Source organism: Stigmatopora nigra, chromosome 16 (genome assembly GCF_051989575.1).
Source record: "Stigmatopora nigra isolate UIUO_SnigA chromosome 16, RoL_Snig_1.1, whole genome shotgun sequence".
Classification (NCBI taxonomy): domain Eukaryota; kingdom Metazoa; phylum Chordata; class Actinopteri; order Syngnathiformes; family Syngnathidae; genus Stigmatopora; species Stigmatopora nigra.
The window spans coordinates 4,257,772-4,283,044 of NC_135523.1; the positions used below are offsets into that span (position 1 = coordinate 4,257,772).

The 25,273-nt window shown below is 36.6% G+C and overlaps 1 protein-coding gene and 1 long non-coding RNA gene across 12 annotated transcripts in view; one reads left to right on the forward strand and one right to left on the reverse strand.

Moving 5' to 3' along the window:
• The window catches only part of LOC144209667 (uncharacterized), a 35,383-nt gene extending 22,896 nt beyond the window's left edge, over positions 1-12,487 (forward strand). Inside the window, exons 25-30 of the mRNA XM_077736106.1 lie at positions 6,508-6,540; positions 7,284-7,439; positions 7,588-7,642; positions 9,615-9,809; positions 10,703-10,780; positions 11,053-12,487. Of these exons, the coding sequence (XP_077592232.1) occupies positions 6,508-6,540; positions 7,284-7,439; positions 7,588-7,642; positions 9,615-9,809; positions 10,703-10,780; positions 11,053-11,240 (705 nt within the window). The 3' untranslated portion in view covers positions 11,241-12,487. The remainder of the gene's footprint in view (positions 1-6,507; positions 6,541-7,283; positions 7,440-7,587; positions 7,643-9,614; positions 9,810-10,702; positions 10,781-11,052) is intronic.
• The window catches only part of LOC144209665 (uncharacterized), a 50,483-nt gene that overhangs the window by 4,737 nt on the left and 20,473 nt on the right, over positions 1-25,273 (reverse strand). For 2 of the 11 annotated variants that reach the window (XR_013329189.1, XR_013329188.1), the window contains exons 4-21: positions 23,158-23,214; positions 22,444-22,585; positions 21,594-21,698; positions 15,875-15,960; positions 13,215-13,337; positions 12,796-12,896; positions 9,608-9,926; positions 4,149-4,237; positions 2,128-3,332; positions 1,988-2,045; positions 1,849-1,926; positions 1,708-1,785; positions 1,426-1,483; positions 1,286-1,362; positions 1,147-1,223; positions 1,016-1,083; positions 867-943; positions 729-802 (exon numbers count right to left, since the gene is read on the reverse strand). This is a non-coding gene — a long non-coding RNA (uncharacterized LOC144209665). Of the gene's footprint in view, positions 1-405; positions 641-728; positions 803-866; positions 944-1,015; positions 1,084-1,146; positions 1,224-1,285; positions 1,363-1,425; positions 1,484-1,707; positions 1,786-1,848; positions 1,927-1,987; positions 2,046-2,127; positions 3,333-4,148; positions 4,238-9,607; positions 9,927-10,973; positions 11,380-12,795; positions 12,897-13,214; positions 13,338-15,874; positions 15,961-21,593; positions 21,699-22,443; positions 22,586-23,157; positions 23,215-25,273 lie in introns of those variants that run through there. The other 9 variants (XR_013329194.1, XR_013329193.1, XR_013329196.1 and 6 more) reach the window with 9 other exon arrangements.

Genomic DNA, 25,273 nt, shown 5'->3' on the forward strand with positions numbered 1-25,273 from the left:
ACTATAAGTACTACCACTTACCTTCACAGGGTGGTGGCCCAGTGGATAAGTATTCAGTCTTCCACCTCTTTGGTCTTAGGTTCAAGTCCAAGTACATGCAATGATTTTCCCTCTATTATTCAGGTAAATGAAAGGGATAAAAGTACAAGTACTACCACTAACCTTTGCAGGGTGGTGGCCCAGTGGATAAGTATTCAGTCTTCCCCCTCTTTGGTCTTGGGTTCAAGTCCAAGTACTTGCAAAGATTTTCCCTCTATTATTCAGGTAAATGAAAGGGATAAAAGTACAAGTACTACCACTAACCTTTGCAGGGTGGTGGCCCAGTGGATAAGTATTCGGTTTTCCACCCATTTAGTCTTGGGTTCAATTCCAAGTACATGCAAAGATTTTCCCACTATTATTCAGGTAAATGAAAGGGATAAAAGTACAAGTACTACCACTTTCCTTCACAGGGTGGTGGCCTAGTGGATAAGTATTCAGTCTTCCCCCTCTTTGGTCTTGGGTTCAAGTCCAAGTACATGCAAAGATTTTCCCACTATTATTCAGGTAAATGAAAGGTATAAAAGTACAAGTATACTACCACTTACCTTCACAGGGTGGTGGCCCAGTGGATAAGTATTCAGTCGTCCACCCATTTAGTCTTGGGTTCAAGTCCAAGTACATGCAAAGATTTTCCCACTATTATTCAGGTAAATGAAAGGGATACAACTATAAGTACTACCACTTACCTTCACAGGGTGGTGGTCCAGTGGATAAGTCATCAGTCTTCCACATCAGAGGTATTTGGTTCAAATCCAAGTGCCTGCAAAGATTTTCCCAATATTATTCAAGTAAATGAAAGAGATAAGAGTATAAGTATTACTGACTTCTCTCACAGAGTGGTGGCCCAGTGGTTAAGTCATTAGTCCCCCACATCTGTTGTCCTGGGTTCAATTCCCAGTGCCTGCAAAGATTTTCCAAATATTATTCAGGTGTTGAATGAGATAAGAGTATAAGTATTACGTCATTCTCTCACAGGGTGGTGGCCCAGTGGCTAAGTCATCAGTCTGACCCCTCTGTGGTCCTGGGTTCAATTCCAAGTACCTCCAAAGATTTTCCAAATATTATTCAGGTAAATGAATGAGATAAGAGTATAAGTATTACTACCTTCATTCACAGTTTGTGGCCCAGTGGCTAAGTCATCAGTCTGCCACATCTGTGGTCCTAGGTTCAATTCCCAGTGCCTGCAAAGTTTTTCCAAATATTACTCAGGTATTGGGTGAGATAAGAGTATAAGTATTACTACCTTCTTTCACAGTTTGTGGCCCAGTGGCTAAGTCATCAGTCTCCCACATCTGTGGTCATTGGTTCAATTCCAAGTGCCTGCAAAGTTTTTCCAACTATTATTCAGGTAAATGAGTGAGATAAGAGTATAAGTATTACTACCTTCTCTCACAGAGTGGTGGCCCAGTGGCTAAGTCATCAGTCTGCCACCTCTGTAGTCCTGGGTTCAATTCCCAGTGTCGGCAAAGATTTTCCAAATATTATTCAGGTAAATGAATGAGATAAGAGTATAAGTATTACTACTTTCTCTCACAGAGTGGTGGCCCAGTGGCTAAGTCATCAGTTTGCCATCTCTGTGGTCCTGGGTTCAATTCCCAGTACCTCCAAAGATTTTCCAAATATTATTCAGGTAAATGAATGAGATAAGAGTATAAGTATTACTACCTTCTCTCACAGAGTGGTGGCCCAGTGGCTAAGTCATCAGTCTGCCACATCTGTGGTCCTAGGTTCAATTCCCAGTGCCTGCAACGTTTTTCCAAATATTATTCAGGTAAATGATTGAGATATGAGTATAAGTATTACTACCTTCTCTCACAGGGTGGTGGCCCAGTGGCTAAGTCATCAGTCTCCCACATATGTGGTCCTTGGTTCGAATCCAAGTGCCTGCAAAATTTTCCAAATATTACTCAGGTATTGGGTGAGATAAGAGTATAAGTATTACTACCTTCTCTCACAGGGTGGTGGCCCAGTGGCTAAGTCATCAGTCTGCCACCACTGTGGTCCTGGGTTCAATTCCCAGTGTCGGCAAAGATTTTCCAAATATTACTCATGTATTGGGTGAGATAAGAGTATAAGTATTACTACCTTGTCTCACAGGGTGGTGGCTCAGTGGTTAAGTTATCAGTCTGCCACCTCTGTGGTCCTGGGTACAATTCCCAGTGCCTGCAAAGATTTTCCAAATATTATTCAGGTAAATGAATGAGATAAGAGTATAAGTCTTACTACTTTCTCTGACAGAGTGGTGGCCCAGTGGCTAAGTCATCAGTCTGCCATCTCTGTGGTCCTGGGTTCAATTCCCAGTACCTCCAAAGATTTTCCAAATATTATTCAGGTAAATGAATGGGATAAGAGTATAAGTATTACCAACTTCTCTCACAGAGTGGTGGCCCAGTGGCTAAGTCATCAGTCTGCCACCTCTGTGGTCCTGGGTTCAATTCCCAGCGCCGGCAAAGAATTTCCAAATATTATTCAGGTAAATGAATGAGATAAGAGTATAAGTATTACTCCCTTCTCTCACAGAGTGGTGGCCCAGTGGCTAAGTCATCAGTCTGCCCCATACGTGGTCCTAGGTTCAATTCCCAGTGCCTGCAAAGATTTTCCAAATATTATTCAGGTATTGAATGAGATAAGAGTATAAGTATTACCAACTTCTTCCACAGAGTGGTGGCCCAGTGGCTAAGTCATCAGTCTGCCACCTCTTTGGTCCTGGGTTCAATTCCCAGTGCCTGCAAAGATTTTCCAAATATTATTCAGGTAAATGAATGGGATAAGAGTATAAGTATTACCAACTTCTCTCACAGAGTGGTGGCCCAGTGGCTAAGTCATCAGTCTGCCACCTCTGTGGTCCTGGGTTCAATTCCCAGTACCTCCAAAGATTTTCCAAATATTATTCAGGTAAATGAATGGGATAAGAGTATAAGTATTACCAACTTCTCTCACAGAGTGGTGGCCCAGTGGCTAAGTCATCAGTCTGCCACCTCTGTGGTCCTGGGTTCAATTCCCAGTACCTCCAAAGATTTTCCAAATATTATTCAGGTAAATGAATGGGATAAGAGTATAAGTATTACCAACTTCTCTCACAGAGTGGTGGCCCAGTGGCTAAGTCATCAGTCTGCCACCTCTGTGGTCCTGGGTTCAATTCCCAGTACCTCCAAAGATTTTCCAAATATTATTCAGGTAAATGAATGGGATAAGAGTATAAGTATTACCAACTTCTCTCACAGAGTGGTGGCCCAGTGGCTAAGTCATCAGTCTCCCACATCTGTGGTCCTTGGTTCGAATCCAAGTGCCTGCAATGATTTTCCAAATATTCGGTTAAAAAATTAAGTTCTAATGTCTAAGTATATAAGTATTCAGTGGTGGATGAAGCATTTTGTCCAAAAAATGACTAAGTGTTTCACCCCGTTTCCTTGGATAAAACGTTTCAACACCTATGTATAAGTGGGGCACGAGTTGGTGTAGTGGGTTGCACACTCGCCTTCGGCCGGAGAGGTGTTGGATCGATCCCCGGTGTCGGCGGTTGACTGACCAAGCAAGCGGTCGAGGGTCGGCCGAAGGCCGACCCGAGAACGCCTTTCGCACATACAGGTCCTTCAACTGTCTTCCGAACTGCCGAAGGCAGTTCGGAATTTAACCTTTTACTGAAAAGTATGACTAAGTGTTTAAAATAAATTAAAAAGGTTATTCTTTTTTTTTTTTCATATTCCATTTACTCACCTACATGGTTTGGTGATCAACCAAATGTCGACAGCGGGAATCGAACCCAGGTCTCCCAGATGGGAGTCCAGTGATCTAACCTCTGCGCCACCAAGTGACTTACACTTTTCTCTGTAATCATTTGAGTGTCTTGACTTCAAGTACACAGAAACAATTAAGTGAAAATGTGTCTCGACCGGGATTTGAACCCAGGTCCCCTGGACGGTAGGCAGGTGAGTTAACCTCTACGCCAACTGGGCACACATAAGTTTGTCATTATTGGAAAGTCTTGACTACACATATATAGAAATAACTAAGGGAAAATGTGTCCCAACTGGGATTCGAACCCAGGCCACCCACACAGAAAACAAGTGAGTTAACCACTGCGCCACGAATTGGCCACACCTTACCTTATTGTTTCTGGAAACCATTGAATGCACACAGTTGCTTCTGTTTAAGGGAAAAGGACACCACACCAGGATTCGAGTCCGCACTTTACCTGCAAGCAAGGATGGGCAATAAAGAAAGGCAGTATAGTGAGGCTTTTTTTTCCCTTTAAAAACGATATAGTATAGTCACCCTTATTTCTATAAATAAATAAATATATTTCTATATATATATATATATATATATATATATATATATATATATATATATATATATATATATATATATATATATATATATATATATATATATATATATATATATATATATATATATATATATATATATATATATATATATATATATATATATATATATATATATATATATATATATATATATATATATATATATATATATATATATATATATATATATATATATATATATATATATATATATATATATATATATATATATATATATATATATATATATATATATATATATATATATATATATATATATATATATATATATATATATATATATATATATATATATATATATATATATATATATATATATATATATATATATATATATATATATATATATATATATATATATATATATATATATATATATATATATATATATATATATATATATATATATATATATATATATATATATATATATATATATATATATATATATATATATATATATATATATATATATATATATATATATATATATATATATATATATATATATATATATATATATATATATATATATATATATATATTTTGTATTTTTATTTATTTATTTATTTTTTACCGGCATTTAACTCAACAGCTGTGTGCTATGTACTTTTAATAGGGAAATGAATATAGTTTGTAGTACAAGCTGGACAGTGATTAGTTTATGTGGCATTTTCTCAGTGTTGCCACATTCAAACATATAAATAAGTATTGATGAAAATGCTAGTTTAATGAGACAATTACACAAATTGGGGCAGCTGGCAAAGACATCGGGGTAGGAGGCATGGACAAATGAACACTGAACACAGATGCGAGTGGGCCATGTGAATCAGGTCCAACTTGTAATGATTCTAATCACACAAGTGGGATCTACAAACTGGGGAGGCTCAGTAGACGGGGAGGAAGGATACATCAAGTGGGAGTCATTCACACAGCAGAGCAATATGCACATGATATTTGTTGGCCACTTGTGCGGGAAGCTGTTCTGAATTCAGCTGAAAGTACCTGCTGAGGCTGCTGCATTATGACACTAAAATATTTATTGAAGGTCCATAATGTGAAACTATGTTTTGTCATTACCTCATCTATCTCATCATTTGATTTTGTTATGAGTCAAAATAGATCTGCCCCAGGTAATATTTTCAGACATTGAAACATATAAGTGAGATAATTTGCTTATACAATGTTGTTTTGCTTATGTAGAAATATATTGGTTTATTTTTTTCCATGGGTCCTTAAGGAGTTCTTTTTTTTTATTCACTAAAACTTTATGTTCTTTGAGCTATTAAAACCCATTTATTTTATTGTACAGTAGGGGAGACAAGAAGCAAGTGGCTGAAAATTAAATTCAAAGAAACATGGCCAGCAAACAGAACTTTCCTAGTGTTAGGTAGCAAACTGTTGTCACTATATTGGTTCATTAAACATCTAATCTAAAAAAAAAAGTAATCTCAAAAGACATCTTTAAATACAGTAAAAAGCCCAAGCTTATTTTGTTCCTTCAGCACTTGGATGGATAAAAATTGCATGCCATGGGGCCAGTTTATAAAAAAAAAAAATGTAATTTGCACGCTCCGATTTGCTAACGTAATATTTTCTCGACTAATCCAAATAACGTTTGCTGCCCATTCTTTGGAATGAAAAGGCTTCAATAGAGGCAACAATCATTTGTGAAACATGACACTGCCATCAGAAATGATTCATTAAAAAAAACGGTACTTTGAGGGTAAATTGAACACTCCTCTACTTTCAGATATATGTTTAAGTGTTCAATTCCACGAAACAACCTGACAGAACTAGTTGTGCAGGCTAGATGCAGTTTCTAAAGGAATAAAAGATTCACAAATGCATTTTTCATTGTTACAGCAAGTACAAAAAGAGGGTTTGAGATAGCATTGGAATAAGCAATCTAAAATGTTGTGTAAGCCAAGGGCTTTGACATGCGGGGTTCGGGGTGGGGGGGAGCAGCTCAGCATCACCAATGCAGAACTGCGAGCATCGTTCCTCTGACGCTGTCTCAGTCTTTGATATGTAAGCACTCATTTCAATATGTTCCGTTCTGACTGTTCTTCTTTTTCATCCCCACCCTATCTGCTCTCTTTTCTTACATCAGGGCCAAGCGGGACCCAGGGGAAGGGAAGGAGAGGTATGTCAAATTAGACTTTGCGGTATTAGATATAATCCATTCTCTCTCATTTTGCCCCACCGCGAAGAGCCCTGACAAGCTGCTGCGCAGCTTCTTTGGAAGACTTACAGAGCCAATACCTTCAGGCCTGGGGAAATCTAACCCCCACGGGCAAAAATATACATCACAAAAGCAATTTTTCCAAAGATGAACACGTTTGAAAGAGCAAACACTTACTATACTGACTCCGGTTTTAAAAATTTATAGAGCTAGTGTTCCCAGTTGCAAAATGTGCCTTTTCCTTTGTTGATGATGTCTAAAATGATATACCTCCTATGCAGGTCTATCGTTTTGTATTACCGACAAATAACGTTATTTAAGTTACTTAGATCAAGTAGTTGTTTAAACATAGCTATTTGAATGGAAATTGGGAAATCACATGCTGAATTGCAAATTAAATTAAGCCTAATTTGTTCAAATTTCTTTCAAACATCACTTTAAAAGTCAAACTTCATCATTGTTAATTGAGGAACTGCATATATTCAGCCTGATACTAAAGTGCTTCCATCCTACCTTTTAATTGCACTATAAAAGCCCACTTAAAAACAAATTTCGAGGTGGCACAATACTTCGCTTTTATGTAAGACATTAGTGATTAGTAGCAACTTTGTAAAGATCAAGAACAGATGCTGTTTTTTTAGTGATGCCTACAAAACATGTTCTATAACTACCATGTCACATTTTTCCCATTTGTTCTCCTTCAGAAAGGGCTGAAAGGGGATGAGGGCCCTAAGGGGACTGACGGGATAAAAGGGGCTGTGGGCCACAACGGACACATGGGAGCTGCTGGTCCGAGGGGATTTCCTGGCTTAGATGGGTTGCCGGGTCAAGCAGGTCAGCCAGGATTTCCAGGAAAGCCAGTGAGTCAATATAATCTTTTATTATTTTTCTGAGGGGATTCCTGATAAATTAAAGTCAAATTTGACACCTCTGGGACGTGAATGTCATGTTATTTTTAACACCGTCTTGTAAAACTGTAAGTACTAGAAGATTTGCTTTGCTTTTCAGGGCAAGTCTCCATCAGATGAACACCTTACAAAGCTCTGCACTGATGTCCTGCGTAGTAAGTATACAGTTTAATGTCATAGTGCAATATGAAGGTCAGTCAATGGATAGATGTAAATAATTTAAAAATACATTTTGATATTCGAGGCATAGCTAAATTCAAAAGTATAAACTACAGAGTTTCATTGTGTCCATTTATGAACACAAAAAATAAGTAATTTCTTGTTCCCATAATGTTGGACTATTATCGCTTGAAGATTGACATTGATTTTGTGGACATAATATGAATAATGGAGCTAGTGTGCCATGGAAACATATTAATAATATGATTGATTGATGTGCTATGATACCCGTCTCACAACTAGCTCTTCAAGGGCATATTTGCAATTCGCTACGAGGAAGCATTTTGAAATTCATTTCGGTGATGGACAAAATGATTGGCGGAATTCCAATCACCTCAAAAATCCTTAAACAAGTTTTTGACTAAACGGGGAAAAACATTTTCAGGAAAATGTATTTCTGTCTTTACTTCCTTTCATTGCTCATTTATGGACTTGAAAATGACATATGGCATTTCAATTTAGATGCACAACTATTCTAATTTAAATTATATAGATATATACAGGGTGTTCCAAAATGTTTGACCCCGTTTCGTCGGCCAATAGTTTTGACAATTTTTGTTGGAATGATGTCAAGTTTTCAAAAACTATTTGTAGTTGGTGCCTTATTTGTAAAATGTATTAAGAATGCCTGCTGCATTGATTTCGGTGACTGAATCTGAGCATACTCTAATAATTTTCTTTTGAAGTGAATGGCATAAGATAGAAATGCCAAACATTACACACAAAATCTTTACACCTTTCTTCTCAAGCTGTGAAAATTTGAGGTCAATCCAATGAAAATTGTCGAAACTATTGGCCTAGGAAATGGGGTCAAACATTTTGGAACACACCGTATATTGCAGAACAGACGAAAATATTATTGAATAACTTAAAAGAACAGGCTGCTTTTGCTTACTAATGCCCTACTTTGTTAAATTTGAGTACTACAATCAGTTCTCTAGAAGTATTAATCTAATGATGGTTTCATAGACTGTGAATGAATACAAGCTGAGAGCATAATGAGTGATGTGTTTTGGGCGGTTGGGAAAAATAACTATGTCATTATGAACTAGGAGCAGCAAAGCAAGTCTCTACAGACGCAATTAGCTGTCATGAAAAGAATTGGCCGGACAAAAACGGGGAATGGCGAGGAAACAAGGGTTAGCTAAAGATAGGCAGCTGCGTCATTAATTTCGATCAGTTATCCTAGAAATGTGAGACGGTGGGAAACAGCGTGGAACATTTCTGCTCCATTATTCCAAAACACCTGTTGTTTGTATACAAGTATAACAGATGTTTACTGCAGTGATGAAGCATATGCAGTGACATATCATTTTTCATTATAAACTCTCTACGTATTGCATGAAACAGAACTCCTTTGAACTTTGCCTTTTTTGACGTTAAGCTGCTAGATCTAAATGCCTATTCAAAAGCCAGCACAGAACTAAAATCTCCTAAATCCTGTGTCATCTAGGCTCCCTTTTTCACAACAGCATCGACCGACGAGAACATTTAAATGCAGATTTTTAAGTCGAAGTCTTGGCAAAATAACACCATTAATGTGTGAAACGACCATCTATAAAAAATAAAAAAAACAGAATATGTTTCGTCTAACGCATCACTATAGCGTGAGGGGTTGTTAAAAGAGCCCCAGGAAATGATCTAGTCTTACTTAATTAGTTTGAAAATAATGTATTCACTGCAAATAATTGATCTTTGCGCATCTAAGAACTAGGACCAATTACATTCTTCTCCACTAGAAGGCAGAAGCCGAGTAATCATGTATATACACTAATTGCTAACCATACATAACAGCATTACATTCCTAGATTGTTAGTTTTAACTTGTGTATTTTTTTTCTGGGGGTCTAGAAATGCAGGTCAAGGAATAAAGTAAATTCAATGGTGAATGTCTGTCTCTACCTTTTAGTTCAACTCCCTGCACTTCTCCAGTCCATGGATAGCTCAGCAAGGTGTGAACCCTGCGATATTGTGAAGGGCCCCCCTGGTGAGACGGGTGCCCCGGGACCTAAAGGGTCCATGGGAATAGCTGGTTATCCTGGCAGGACGGGCTCTCCGGGATACCCAGGCACTCCTGGATTGCAAGGTGCTCCGGGCATCAAAGGTAAGCACTGTGAATGGCTTCTTCAGGCACTGTTGTATAGTATTAAGAGATTAATCCTGAATCCAGGTCAATGGAAGTACACAGCTGTGCCTCTGAGTCAGTGTCTAAGTCCACTTGCTAAAAGACAAAAAAAAAAGAAGGAGTAAAGATGTTCATTCTGCAGAACAATAAGTGACAAGACATCTCCATGAAAAAGAGCTCAGGCAAATTTACAACTGCTTTCAGCTACAATTAAAATCAAAAGAATGCCAACAGCTAACAAATTGGATGTGTTGATGCTCAATGCGTCCCGTAAAACAAGCTTATTAAACAAGTGAACACCAGTAAAAGTCAGTAGAGCAAAATAAAATAAATACTGCGTGCCACACCAACTTAATAAGTTGCTTTTGATTTATCACCCGTTCAAGTGGCTAATCAACTGTGGAAGATGTCGAACTATAACGTCTCACTTTTCAATGGGATTCCACATTATTAGTTTAGAGGAGACAGCTATTAAAATAAGTGTTTGTCTTTGTTGACAAGATTAAAGCAAAACTGAGGAGGCAGTACACTAGCCTGAAAAAATAACACTAGATGAAAAGTAGCTGCAATAATATTTATACTAACACAAATGTTGAAATCGAAAGTGCATCAATGTGCAATTGTGTAATATTTTATGACATTTATATACGGTAAAGAATAACTTTCTGAGGTAGTGTCAGTAGATTTGCACAGTTGGCAATAAACTATTTTTCAATTGTTAGTGTTTTAAAAGTGATATTCTTTATTTTTTTAGAAAAATGTGGAAGTAACATTTCTAGCATTGTTTACAGGTTATCATAACAGTTACATCATCAGGACTGGGGTAAAAAAACGGTATATTTTAATTGTTGTCATGCTTTTTTTGTTCCCAGGTGAAATAGGGCCAAAAGGGTTCAAGGGGAGCAAAGGTGAGGGTCAACAGGGACGTCCAGGACCCACGGGACAGATAGGTAAGTAAAAAAAACTCACTATTATTCACCTTTCATTTAATGGCTTTCTACAATTATAGCATTGTATTGAACTCTTATCAATACAAATGTGTGCTTATAATGGTAATGCATTAAGGGGCAATTTGAGAGCTGACGTTTTTGCTTACATAACATTGTTTGGTAATGTTATGCATTTATATTTTTACAGGGTCAATTGAACTGGTATTTTAATTTACAAAAATCAAGATTGTTTGGATTTATACTCATTTTTTTCATTTTTTCTTCAACTTTAGGGGCGCGAGGCCCACGTGGCTTTGATGGAGTTGGACAAGCAGGAAACCAGGGAATTCCTGGGAAACCAGGGGCCCCTGGAGATCCCGGTAAAAGGGGTAATCCAGGGACACCGGGGATATGTGACTTATCCATGTGTTATCAGACTTACAACCTTAGGGAACGTTATAGCAAAGGACCCAATATCTGATGGCAGACACAGCAACGAGGGACGAAAGTGCCAGTGGCCTCAACACCCACAGGTATCCAGAGGCGATTTACTGTAGTATCACTGATTCATGTGTGACTTTTGACTCCTGCAGAAGCACGTTGCGCGCGGCACAGCAACACTGTAGGCAGAAATAACCTCATATGTTGAGTCAGACGGAAATTGCTGGCACATGATTCATACTAATTTATGGTCAAAACATCAACTAGAAAACAAATTTGACTTTTCTGTTGGGACAGGTTTTTGAGTTGAATGGTTTCAAGTGCCATGAAAAAGAGTATACATGTCTACATGTATACATGTGTATACATGTATACAAATGTATATATGTATACAGTTATACAATCCTGTTATTTACGAATCATGTTATTTAAGTTTATATTTATATTGACCTGGTTAGTGATATTGACTGGAGTTGCAAGCAATGTGTCTTAGAAATAAATCTCTAATTTGCCTCACTTATCCTGTGAGATCTAAACATTCAGAAAGTTGTATCATACAGTGTTAAGACATGCCTGTTACCTGCTGATTTTGTCCCTCTCCCACGCTCCCTCTCACTCTCTCACTCTCAGCCCCCACACTCTCAGACCCTCCTGCACTCTCAGCCCCTTCATCCCTACTCTCTCTCACAATGTCACTCTCACTCATTTGACTCTCACTCCTTCCACTCTCCCTCCCCCACTCTCACTCCATCTACCCACTCTCACTCCCCCCATTATTATTCTCCCCCCACTCTAACTCTTCCCCCCACTCTTACTCTTCCCCCACCCTTAATTTTCCCCTACTCTCACCTCACCCACTCTCTCTTACTCCCAACCCCCACTAACTCGCACTCTCACTCTGACCACCCTCACTCTATCTCCCACCTCCCCCACTCTCACTCCCAGCCACCACTCCCACTTTCACCCCCATTCTCACTCCCAACCCACATTCTCACTCACTCTCTCCCTCAACTCTCACTCTTTCCCCACTCGCACTCTCAACCCAATCTCACTCTTTCCCCTCTCACTCTTCTCCCACTCTCACTCTTCTCCCACTATATCACACCCCCAACTCTCACTCTCCCCAACCCTGCCACTCGTAGTGAGTTTGAAACAAGATAAGTTTTTGCCTGTAACTGTGTACCTTCACTTGTAGTAACTTCACAAAGGTAATTTTGTATGTATGTAAATATCTGTTTGTAAGCTATTATTGCATTTCATTGGATTTTCTTTAATAAAACCTTTAAATATGACAATAAATACTGGTGCTTGATGACTTTCATTTACCCCCCACTGACACCCCCCCCCCCCCACTCTCTTGCCCCACTATTGCACCACTCACTCTCACTCACCCCCTTCTCTTGTTGTCAAATAAATCAGCCCAACATTAATATAGCCGGACATCCATTGCTATTCTAAAAATACACATTTGTTTGATTGAAACATCAAAATACTTATTCGGTGGAGAAGTGCACAAAAGTATTTATCATATGTAAACGGTTCAGGGTAAAAAATGAAATGACAATTTTGTTTGGGTTCCAAAAACAAGCAGATACCTCAAAAGATGAATTCTTCTGAAATGTTTCCTTCATTTTGTGGCCGATTCATCATGGGGTGACTTGAACGCAGTGAGTCAGACTGCTGCTTTGCTTGAGTTCTAAGAGTCAGACAACAAGGACGAGGTCAGACAATAAGTCAGCTCTACTTAGCATGATATTCATACAAACAAATGTTGCCCTTTTCTCACAAGAGATCCGATAAAGGTCACTTAGTTTCAAGTGGTGTTTGGTTCTACTCATGCATTTTGGGATCTCTTACAACATCCAGATGAAAATAGCTGATTTACATGTACTCAAAGATGTGCAAATGTGACTTGTTTCTCAGACATATTTGATCTTGAAGGTTAAGATGGAAAAGAAAACATATGATTATGGCTACGGTGATTGCAGTGATTATCTGGAAACACTTGTCTCACCATGTAGTCGAGACGTCGACATCTAGGTGGTAGCTCAGCCGTCCATCCTTTACTATTTCATCTTCGTCTTCAGTCTCTTTGGCAAGGGGCTCGTCTTCACCATTATTTAACGTTAAGTGGAGCCTAAGAAAACATGATAAATTGGGGGGTTATTAAAGAAAGGATAGGACCACTGTGTAATGTTAAACCACATTGTAGACAGACTAAAACAGTAATCAGTTTGCATTGTTTTAATATACCCTTAAAAAAATGTGTGGAGCAGCCATGTTTTAGCACTCAACTGCAAATCATTCCAAGTATAACCAACATTTGAATTTGATTTTCATTAATAATAATATGTATATATATTTTTTAAATTAATCCATAGTGTTGGATAATAAAAATATTTCTCCTGCTTTATGGCTAAATTGTCTACCTTTCAAAGTCAGCGGAAGTCCCTCTTCATATCATTGTTCGCGCTCTCAGTCACAAAGATTTGGAAACATATGGATTTACTTTACGCTCATTATACACTATAGGGTATAAAACCTATTGATGCTCAGGAAGCGCCACACAAAAGCCCTAATGAAAAATCCACAATAGGAGCCAGGGACTCGTGTAGGTAGAAACTCGATAGATATTCATTCCACTTGAACTTTCAAACTTCAAGTGGTAAAATGAATACTCGTAACCACCAAGAGACAAATAGATGAATAGCGAACTTAAGAAGCTGAGAGGGAATGAGTTAAAGATATCAGCAGTCAATATACTGTCAAAATATCATCATAGTACATATACAGTCAACAACTTATTTGTTTGATATTATTATTGTTATTATTTATATTATTATATTTGATGGAAGTCATGTAATAACTTAACAATAGCATGACAGATCATCCCTTCTTAAAAACTAGTGAGCAGTAGTGTTCTTTCTTTTACATTATAAAATACATATTTTGTTTGAGTATAAACTGAGATTAAAAAAGTAAAGGCAACCTGTTTACAATCTCCAAACCGTATCACATCTTAATCAGTTGGAATCCTATCAAGCCATGTCAGAAGTTGAGACGTGCATTGCATCTGCCTCTGTTATGAATATGAATGTCACCAACCGCCAAATATTTATTTTTTTCTTGTTTGTTTTTCAGTCAAAGGCAGTGGTTTATGTTAGAATTTTTCCAACTAAGATTCATTAGGTGATGCATTACGCCTCCTCATGGAAAAATTTTGCACAAATGGAGACCAACGGGATAATTGTTGAACTGCAAGGTCACAAGTCCCTAAATTCGAGGGGTTGGGGGTTAAACGTCAAATACAGAATATAAAGGGAATATCCCTTTTAGTATGCCTCTCTGACACTCATTAGCTTGAGTTGTCATAAGTGATCAGTCTGTTGTCTGTAATGTGTGAAAGTCTATATACATTATTCACAATTACTACAAAGTTGAAGTTTGTCCTTGTAATTATGTAAGACACATGAAAAGCAAAACACTGTATAATGAGATATGTGATGTATAATTATGTATAATGTCCTTTTGTTGGTGCATCACACTGAATGAGAATAAATGCAATTAAAAACATTTTTAACGATAAAATGTAATAATACCCACAACAATAAAAATTAATGTACAAATTTGGAGTACGTCATGAGGAATTGAATGACCTTTTGCCACTGCAGGAAGGCATTCAAAGCAGCTTCATGTCACATAAAATGGATGATTGCAGCAGTAACATGCATCGTTAACGCTCAGAGAAAGCATAATAATCGATTAATTGATCGTTAACAATGTGTTCAATTGCGTGGAATTAATTGTTGATTAATAGTATCACGAAGCAATAGTGACAAAATAAATGGAGTATTTTTCTCCCTTACCACCAATATCCTGTAATGTTTTTTTAGGCTCTAATAATCTTTTAAACAGTAGGTCTACTATATGATGTATATCATACACTGCAGGGATACAGGTCGTATTTTTCCTCACTGCTTCTAATTATCTCCGACCACTCAAAATGTCTTGGTTACAACACTCCACTTCCTCTCTCTTAACACTTGTGTAATAACTAGACTCCTGAAATACAAGGCACCTCTTACTTTCAAGCAATACTTGGCTGTAGGTCATTTGTGACAGCTTCATTTCAGTGTTTCCCTATCTCTTCGACAAGTGGAGGAAAGGTAGAAATTTAGACCAACAGTTCATCACCAGCCAGAAAACACGGTGGAAAGCTCACTAGAAGGGATTTAAAGCCATTGAAAGCCGGGGGGCTTGTTCCACGGGTGATCTACCTCTATTTTAAATCACAGCACATGCTAGAAGTACACAAAGGAAGGGTGATAAATGAAAGGCAACAGTATGGCTAGAGATGTGACTTTTTGCTGTTGTTTTTTTTGCAGGTGTCTGTTAGGTTCAACTAATGTTTGGCTAGGATGTAATATATCTTTGGAATTACTGACACTAGAGTTAGGATGATGAACACTTGCATTATTTAAAAAGGAGAGGCTTAAAAGGCTTTTAAATTATTTTTGGGATATTCAGGATATTTTTGTGGGGTACTTTAAATATGAAAACCATGTATCAACCTGTAAAAGTTATCCCATTAAAAAAGGGGAGAAGATGTAAAACTGTGATGTGTCATAAACACTCCACACATAAATTCTAATTATTTAGCACATAGAAACCAACCTTCATAATCCATGGAGTGTACTTCTCTTCCCACCAAATGTGTCCTTGCTCCCGGATTTCATTTCCCTCGATGTGAAGTGAGTAGGCTGTAAATGAACACATTTCATTTAGGTTTTTTACATCTTACGTGCTCGGCAGATACAAATTATACTTAAATCAGAAGCTGGCATGAGTTTTTTTTCCCCCCATAGCTCTTCCAAAGAGCCCACTTTATCAGCATTTAACTTAGGTTTGTAGTGAAATTAAAATAATGAAAACCTGCAAACATTAACAGCCAAGTACACTGTTCCTCTAGGCAGTCAACTCAAATAGTGGCCTATTGGAAGTCATCCAGCACCTACAGCCATTACTGTGCCAGCCATCTAATCCAGCAGCTCCCAGATTTGTCAGCTGGCCAACATACACACACATGCACACACACTCCCATGTGGTAAACAGCCATACGGCAACACTAAGCTGTTTTTTTTATTTTTACTATGTGGTATTGTTGCTCCTTTTTCCTGTGTCCTTTGAGAAAAGTATAGTGGCATTAACGTTAACAGTCAATAGTTCAGGCAGTATATTGAAATCTGAGTTAGTTTACACTTTAAAAATAACAATTAGTACACAAAGTAATTCCAATGTGAACATTAACGTGCTAGTTGGTATACAATACCTAGAATTTTTACTCTGAAATTTATAGACCATCTCTTGATGATTGATCATGGTAGATGGATAAAATATTACCCAAAATGATTTTGATATATTAAATAAACTAGCCTAATGAGTAGAGGTTAAGATATACGTTTAATTAATCAAGAAAAAATGCAATTAAGAATAAGTTATTGTTGCAAAACAGTCGCTCACTGTTCCTGAATTGTGGAGTTGTGAAATCTAGTTTTGGATTAAAGTTTTTCTGTGAATAGACTGTAGAAAGTATACATGTTTTGGGTTATCAATCCAAGATGAGAAACATAACACAGAACCTGAGATCCAACATGGCTGCAAAGCACAGAAGACAGTGAAGATCCATTGACTCTTAAGTAAAAAAAAAGAGTAAAGTAGAAATTCTACAGCACCATGACATGCCATTGGTTAGACAATAATGTCAAGCCAAAAGGAGAATACTCCTAGTGCTGGATAATGGGAAATAGAGTTTCTTTGTATAAATTATAACATGTACTGCAGATCATTTGCATTAATCACAGATAAGCAGCCATTAGAAATGTAATTACTATTTCTTGTCCAAATTCTCCTGCCACTGTGGAGAAACGCTTCATGTTCTGAATACCGGCTCGCCTCGGACTCTTTTCACGCATGACAGGAGAAAGAACAAATATATAAAAAAAAGAAGACTTAAGTACTTGCCCCAAAAACTTTCCTCTCCATTGCGATGGGCCAGAAGAAAGAGATCCCTCTCGTTTCACCTTCATGCTGTGTTTCATTTTTACTTTTTAATAGAAGTGTCAAGAAAACTCTCAGGGGTCATCCATTTGACGGGAATGAGAATTAATTGGAGGATTAAAGCTACATTCACCCTGCACCCAGCCTTTGCTGATAACATGCTGTTAGGGAGCAAAGAGTAGTGCTTTGGGAGGGAGATTGACTGACTTAAAGCGGGCATACGTGGATCCACATCAAGATTCAACTTCTCCGGTTTAACTGTCAGATCTCTTGTTCGACGTGACGCCACCTCGAGAACTATAGATACCCCTGCCCTGTATTAGAGCTGAGCGTCAGATTTCCATCCTAACCTTTCTTTCTTAAAGAGCAGGTACCCGCAGGCAAAGCGTAAAGCATATTTCTTTTTTGACTGAAAGGATCGTTTCATGCAGAGGCTTCCCAATGACTGACAATGACAACCTTGCTCTAACAAACCTGGATATGAATGAATATTGCTATGCTAATTTTATTTGCCATGGTCTAATATACACAGATGTGTTGGTTGCTAACAAACATTGACGATAGTTAGGGATTTTTCAATTGTACACTATTTTCTGTAACTAAAAGATGTCAATTTGCTCAGTGTGCCTTATAATTCAATGCATTTTCAGTTTTTTTCTTTTATGAATCATTTTAAATTATGTATAAGTGAAGATGTTGGATGGATTTGGTGGTGTGGTGTTCGCTCATGTTGCCTTGAATATGCAATCATCGCTCACTACAGTACGCTCTTGATCATAGATCAAGCAAACAGTATGACAGTGCAATCAACACAGTGTGATCCCATAGCATCACATCACACATGCTTCTAGTTCTTGACTTTGTCTTTTTTTTTCATCTCATTTGTAGTATCTAACGACAAAATGAATTCTTCAGAGGTTGAAAGGAATGCAGTAATAGTGTCAACTCTTTTCATCAATATGTAATGCCTTAGTTCTTCACGTCAAAAACACAAACTTTCCAGGATATTTTTTACTGTGAAGTGGGAAATCTACCAACATAAGAAAGGATAAACTTCTTGACAACTATTTTAAAGTATACATTAGTTTCAAACCCCCATAATAGGAAAAAGAAAAAAACACTCAAGCAAAAATCATTCCACAACTGACATTTTTACATTTGATTAATCGATAACTGTGGACTGCACAACTGAACACATTGAGCACCCTGCACTTTTCAATTCTTTGAGCAATAGTAATTTGTTGCCCAGAACTAGGTTTTTTTCTTAAAAGGTTCAGTTTTTCTGCTTCACTAGCTCATAAATATTGTTATATATAGCTTAAGGCTTCTTTGCCTTCTTAGTAGTACTTCTTACCAAATTGCAGAGGCTCTTTTTCCCCTTTCTTTTGCCAAGCAGACAGAATTGACAATGAGGCAATGTGAGATGAATTGTTTTCGCCTCCAGTGTTGTGGCTCAAAAGACAGGCCAGAACTAGAACCAATGGTTACTTGTTTGACTAAAGAAATTCAAATTGCAAGAAAACAGTGCTATAAACTCCAAAAACAATTGCATCTAAATGTATAAAGCTTATGAAACAACCATTTTCGGCAATATCCAAAAGATTAGGAAGAACAAAATGCTTAAAGCCATATCAGTTATCCACAATTGTGTACTTTTTCAATCCCTGTAACCCCGCTAAGCATGAATGAATAAGTCTCACCTTGATTTCAATTTACAATGTATTTTAATGCTCCTCAATGAAATGGCATAAGGTCTCATAAAGTTATGCCTCCACCTGCTGTTATTCATAAAATAGAGTAATTCATGACTTCCAGTGAGTTTAATAAGTTTTGTTTTTAATTAAACGGGCCCAGATCATCATTTCATTATTTCTGATTGGAGGGGTGCTGTGAGATTTTTATTAAATAAAATGTCTGCTTTGGTCCAAAGGCTAGGGAAACATGGCTTTAATGAATGGGTTGGATGTGTTGCTGCATTGTAATAAAAAAAAGGAGGAATTGATGAGCGAAAATGGCAAACCATTGCACAAACAATATAACAGCACACATGGGAGGCTGAAGCAAAACAAAAGAAAAACAATTTTAAAGAAAAGTAAATGGCTTAAAAAAATCAAAAGAACTACTTTGTTTGTACTTCAAATTTAAGATGATTTTAAAATGAGACTGTGGGTTGGTTACTACCTTACTGGTAACCTTTGACCTCAGTTTGAGAATGTGTATTGTGTTATAGATTGAATTGTTATTGCAAGCATTTTTAACGCATTGCGTTAGTATTTAGAAACTATGTTGACGCCCGACTCTGTTTATCAACACATGATATGAAATATGAAAGACATAAGGATGTACTACTGGGGCAAAATAGTATTATAAATATATAGAAATGATGGTCTGGAAGGGTGTACTTTAGGACAATTGCTGTATAACTTGGAACAAAATTGCTAAGTTTACGTAAAAGCTTGTTCTGTGATTTGATATTCCACTTGAATGTTATTTTTTTTAATAAGAAACTTGTGGATTCTAGAAATTCCTATCTGTATTGTTATGCAGAGGACGAGAGAATAATTAGAATATCTCCTTGAAAGATTAGGTAATCATAATGAACATTGAAAATATGTAAAATAAATAGCCGAAGTGAAAGTTATCTGAGGACAGATTGTTGACTTGTCTAGTGTAAGATTTATACATGATGCAGTGCTTTAAAAGTTTGCAAATTTCTGTTGCAATTAATTATATGGGAAGTTATATATATACTGTTTTGGCAGGATCGTTAGTCCCACTGAATGTTGCCATGATATGATTTAAAGCAGATTATATTTATGGTGTCCTTTAACTGAAGGCAATGCATGGAAGTACTCAAATCCCACAAAATGATCCGCTGAGTAACACTAAAACTAGAATATTTCACTCTTACTAATATAATACCCTTCCTTTGTAAATCAAACATATAGTATAGCACAGTTTACTGCAAATTTAACATTTTAAATCAAAGTCACATTCCACATTGCACCATTTGTTACCAGAAATTGGAAAGGGGAGAGAAAACGACATCCTATATTCTGGATATACAGGATTTTATTTTTGTGGCTCATCCATCAATTTAATCTAAATGACTCATCTAATCAGATTTATATATTTTTGTGACCTAGTACATGGGAATCCCACTTAATCCATACAGCAGATATTTTGTCTACATTTGTTCATGACTGGTTTACTCGTCTGAGTTTAAGTTATTTTCTGAAACCCACATTTGTACTACCTTTATGCACTTAAAAACTACAACAAAATAACAATAAAACAGATAAATGTGGCCTAGTAATTGAAATGTAATTATTCAATATTAGCCTTAATTTTCCCGTTTGACTTTATCTTCCAAAAATGCAAATTCCATCTAATTTGAATTGGGCAGAAGCAATGTAAAGGCATTTTAAGATTTTGCCACATGCATGTCTCTAAATATGAGCTAATTTGACATAATCTAGAGGCTCAGCGGGCATGAGATGAGACATTAACCTTACTAGTTAATGCCTCATCTACTTTGCCTCAATTACTTTGATTTAGCTGCACCCTGAAATTCACATTAGCATATTATAAAACACATGGTTATGATTTTAGCCTGGATTGGGAAAAGGGGAATCATTTTATTTAATAAGCATAGCAGGCGTTCATGTTTTGTGGTTAAAAATGCCTACCCTTACTTAACTAAGAGACTAGTGTGAACACATGTATACACGTGACTCTAAAAATCTTGTTTTTTTTCTTGAGGCTCATCTTTGAATTAGGTCTCATAGAAATGTCACAAGAGTATATCATCAGTTCAATTAAACATGCCGTGCATATAAATTTCTGCTGCCTTTTTACTAGAACTCCTGATGAAGCTCTAATGACGCACTAAGAACAGGATTATGTGAGTTAAGTGGTAATAGCATGTCTGGACAGCCACTCTTCAAGGCAGAGTGGAAAGCTGGATGTCACATGCCAAGAAAAAATATTTAAGTATACGCAAATGCATATTCTGGGCCCTATACATTTTAGTGGTATGTTTTGTTATATTTTTTCAAAGGTCATGCCATAGTATGCATAAAGTAGATGTGCCAACATAACAAGTGAGTCGCTAAATAACATTTACCAAGTACTTGGAAAGTCAACAACAACATTGTCATTGTTGTATTTTATGATAACAAATAATACCAGTTTTCCTTTTGTCTACCCTTATAATAGGTATTGAACTAGTAATTATGTACTCGTGTTCAGGCTTTTTAAGATTTTTTTATACATTTTAGAATTCCCTAGATAATTAAAGCAAGTAAAAATTAATTTAAAAAAATGATGTACTCACCAACTCCAGGTCAGCTCAGTCCCTTTGCATTGAACCATATACGCGGCTGTACTAAGGTCCACTCAGGTATACAGAATCCAACTCTCTGGCCATAGTGAGGCACACCTATAAGCAGGATCAGGTAAGTCAAGGGCATCATGTAAATTTGGTCATTTACGTGCATATTGAGACATTGACGTGTACATTTGCCATCCTCACATTCACACTTGTTTAAACAGACAGTTGCTCAGAGGTTTTACATGTTTTTAGCATTTTTTAACAGTTCCTTTTGGTTGGAAAAAAGTTGGATGTGACATTTCCCTGAGGAGTGTAAATGTTTGCGCATCATGTGTCCGTTTCAGGGGCAATAGTTCTAGTTTTGACAGTTTCTCAGGAGCATAAATCATGACTTTTATATCTTAAGGTCATAAATCCTGCTCTGGCAGAAACTACAGGCCATAAATAATAACCTAACCCTTAGGTTAAAGATTCAAGGTCATGAATCATTTGTGACTCTCTCTACATTGTCCAAATGAAAGTTATTTACCATATTTTGAATGAATCCAAACCAAGTGTCAGATTTTGACCAAATTTAACAAATGCAACTATGGGAACATTTCATTTTGAACAATATTTTAACCAGCATATTCAAAACAAATGACTGATTACTATCAAATGAATAGAAAAATATAAAATAAACACTATGATGGGGTTATTTGAATGTTTAAATATTTTGCAATGGCCTAACATTGGTACATACTAAATAGTATTATGTTTAGTTGTAGCCTTCTGGATTATATATGGATATATAGTAGCATCTATTTTTCTTGCTTTCCTCTGTCCTTTCATCTATCATAACTCAATATAGTACCTTCATATCTCTGAGTCTCATCAGCCAGTAGGCAGCTTCACGTGTGTTGACCAGCACTTGGGGCTGCAGACACTTCAATTCCTCTGGCAGAGTAATTATTTGGCTCTTTTTTTTACCGTAGGATATGTTGCTGACGGTTGGCCTGAGGGGAGACAAATATATTTTTTTGCAACAACATTTCTCGAACTTGACGTTGCAGCCACTTGCTGCTTGGAACATATTTATTTCGTTTGCCATTTTGGGTTAAGAAAAAAGCTGCCCACGTTCCCTTAGACTGTGAAACCTCTGCTCCATACTTCAATTATATTGGTCCTTTTATTCTTGCAAATGCTATAAAGAGAGAATTGGTTGTGGACATGTAATTGTGATTAAATTCATAAAAATGTATCTGTCATGAATGAATAACATTCTTTTTTTTTTCTTTAATATATCAAAGAGTGGTTCTTCTTTGCACATGTCTTAAGTGAGGATGAGAATGGCAAGATATCCTTTCAAAAAGTTAATTAAATTATGGTGTGGCTTCAATCTGTATTTAAATATTAGTTACATTAGGAGGACTTTTGCATTAATTGGATATTAATGTGTTAGCTCAAAAGCCCCAATATTTTATTACGGCCTGCTCAGTACAGTACCTCATTCAAAAAGATGAGCAGTGTACATCTTAAAAATAATTGCTTATGCATGAATGTAGTTTAAATTACTTCAATTTTTTACCTTAAAACAAAATGTCTGCAACTTGTCCGGTCCATGGCCCACCTCTTGCAGTGTCACCTGCAACAATTAGACATAAACAATATAAATAATTGAACATATTTTTGCAAAACAGAGTGCAGTTTTTTTGCAAATCATGTCATAATTATACATTTTACAAGTAGGAAATAATTCTAAGAAAAAACAAACTACTACTGCAGCAAAACTGTGCAAAACTAAGTCCCTCATCATTACTCTCTAAGAAGAAATGTTTCCGCATACTCCTCAGTGCTGCCAAAATGTCTTTTACATATAACAGGATGAAATGGCAGTGCATACAAAGTATGTTCATGATGTGTCATTCACATCTCTTCATGAGGTAGCGTCATTTTCCCTTCAAATGACCAAATGCTCTCTCTAAAGTCATTCCAGGCCTGCTGAGGCAGTTGTTGAAAGCCAGCTGGGCAGGGGTAATTTGATGGTTTTCAGACTATAGCTTCATCATCTGTGGTCGTTGTGGGTGGCTTGCCTCAGCCAACTCACACGTTAATGCCTTCATAAAAAAACTCACTCATCCATAAATACTTTGAGCGCACTTTTTAGTATGCAAACATGTCAAATGTCTTTTCGCTATGTTGTCACTTTGTCTTCTGTAAATTCAGAATTAAAAAAAACTGTAGTTTTGGAAGACAATTCCAACATTGGAGATAAAATGTTATCACATAAAAAGTTTGAAAAGAAATATTAAGGAGGTTAGTCACCTCATTCAAAGCCTCTTAGGATGTATAAAGGAATGCAATATGTTGGGAAGTGTTTAGTCAATAGGTTCTTCTCTCCTGGGTTACAATTATGACAAGCAGGTCTATAATAAAGCTATGTACATCATACTCTGAGAATGAGGTTAGAGAGAAAGTCAAGGTGACAATGTTGACAGCAAGAAAATGTCAAGAATGAATCAAATCAGGAATAATTATAAATGACATGTTGCCCTATGAAAACAAAGTGTTGTCTCAGTAATTTTCCCCGTGTATAAACGATGCATCTTATTTCAATTACTATGAACTTGGCATTGTTTGCATCTCTATGTGGGAGTTCAAATCCTTTGTCTCAAAGATACATTAATTAACAGTGAAACTTAAAGTTTACTAATACACACTGATAGAACTAAACATGTAATAAATAGTATTAATGGTGTAAACAAGGTAGGAAGGGTCATTTGGAATATTCACATATGATTGCCATTGATTAAATATTTGTCCTGAATCTGATATTTTAATTATGTATTTGTTTTTTGTTTCAATTCAATAGACAACGGGTAGCAACATTTTAAACTATAACATTTATTTTCTATGTAGACTCAGACAAAAGTATTTTTTTCTGAGTGTTTATGTCAAAAGCTTCGAGTATCTCTAATAAAGAGACCTCCCATACTTGACTTTTGCCTCTAAAGAGGGCTATATACAGATCTGATCTGGTGTACTTTCTGTTGTGTTCCCGAAGGCATGGTTCCAAAAGTAGGGCAAATAAATTTCCAAAGAGTGGAAGGGCCAGTGCACAGCCTGGCTTCACTCTGGAGCATATGATGAACCCCTCTGAATAGCTGCCATAGATGTGTGCTGTCTCTTTTATGTGCTTGTGGACTTACTGGATCATGCATTGAAGCTTGGATGCCAAATCTATCTTTATAAATGTGGTATATAATATATTTGATGATGCAAAAATATGCGCTAAAATTCAAGAATCAAAATGGCTCACGCTGAAGGTCTACGACTTCAATTAAAATGATGTTGGGAGATTGTGTTAAACATAGATAAAAACTTAATGCAACTTGTAGTTTTTGTTCCTCTTCACTGTGCACTATTTGGCAGGTGTGATTAAATAGTACGGAAAATATGGAATGTATTATTCAAACAGTTAAAACTGATTTTTAATTAATAATGACTAACTTTCAGGACCAGCCAGGTACTTTCCTCAAAAGAAAGAAGCATGGAACTGTCAATATTAAAGTACTGAGGTGGACATTGCTAAAAATAAGCATGACAATTCACATCATGAGCAAATTTACAGTGACTATCTTTTTTGCCGGTTGTCATAAACAAAACAAGAACGAAAAGAGGTATGTAAATTATAGGAGAGAAGG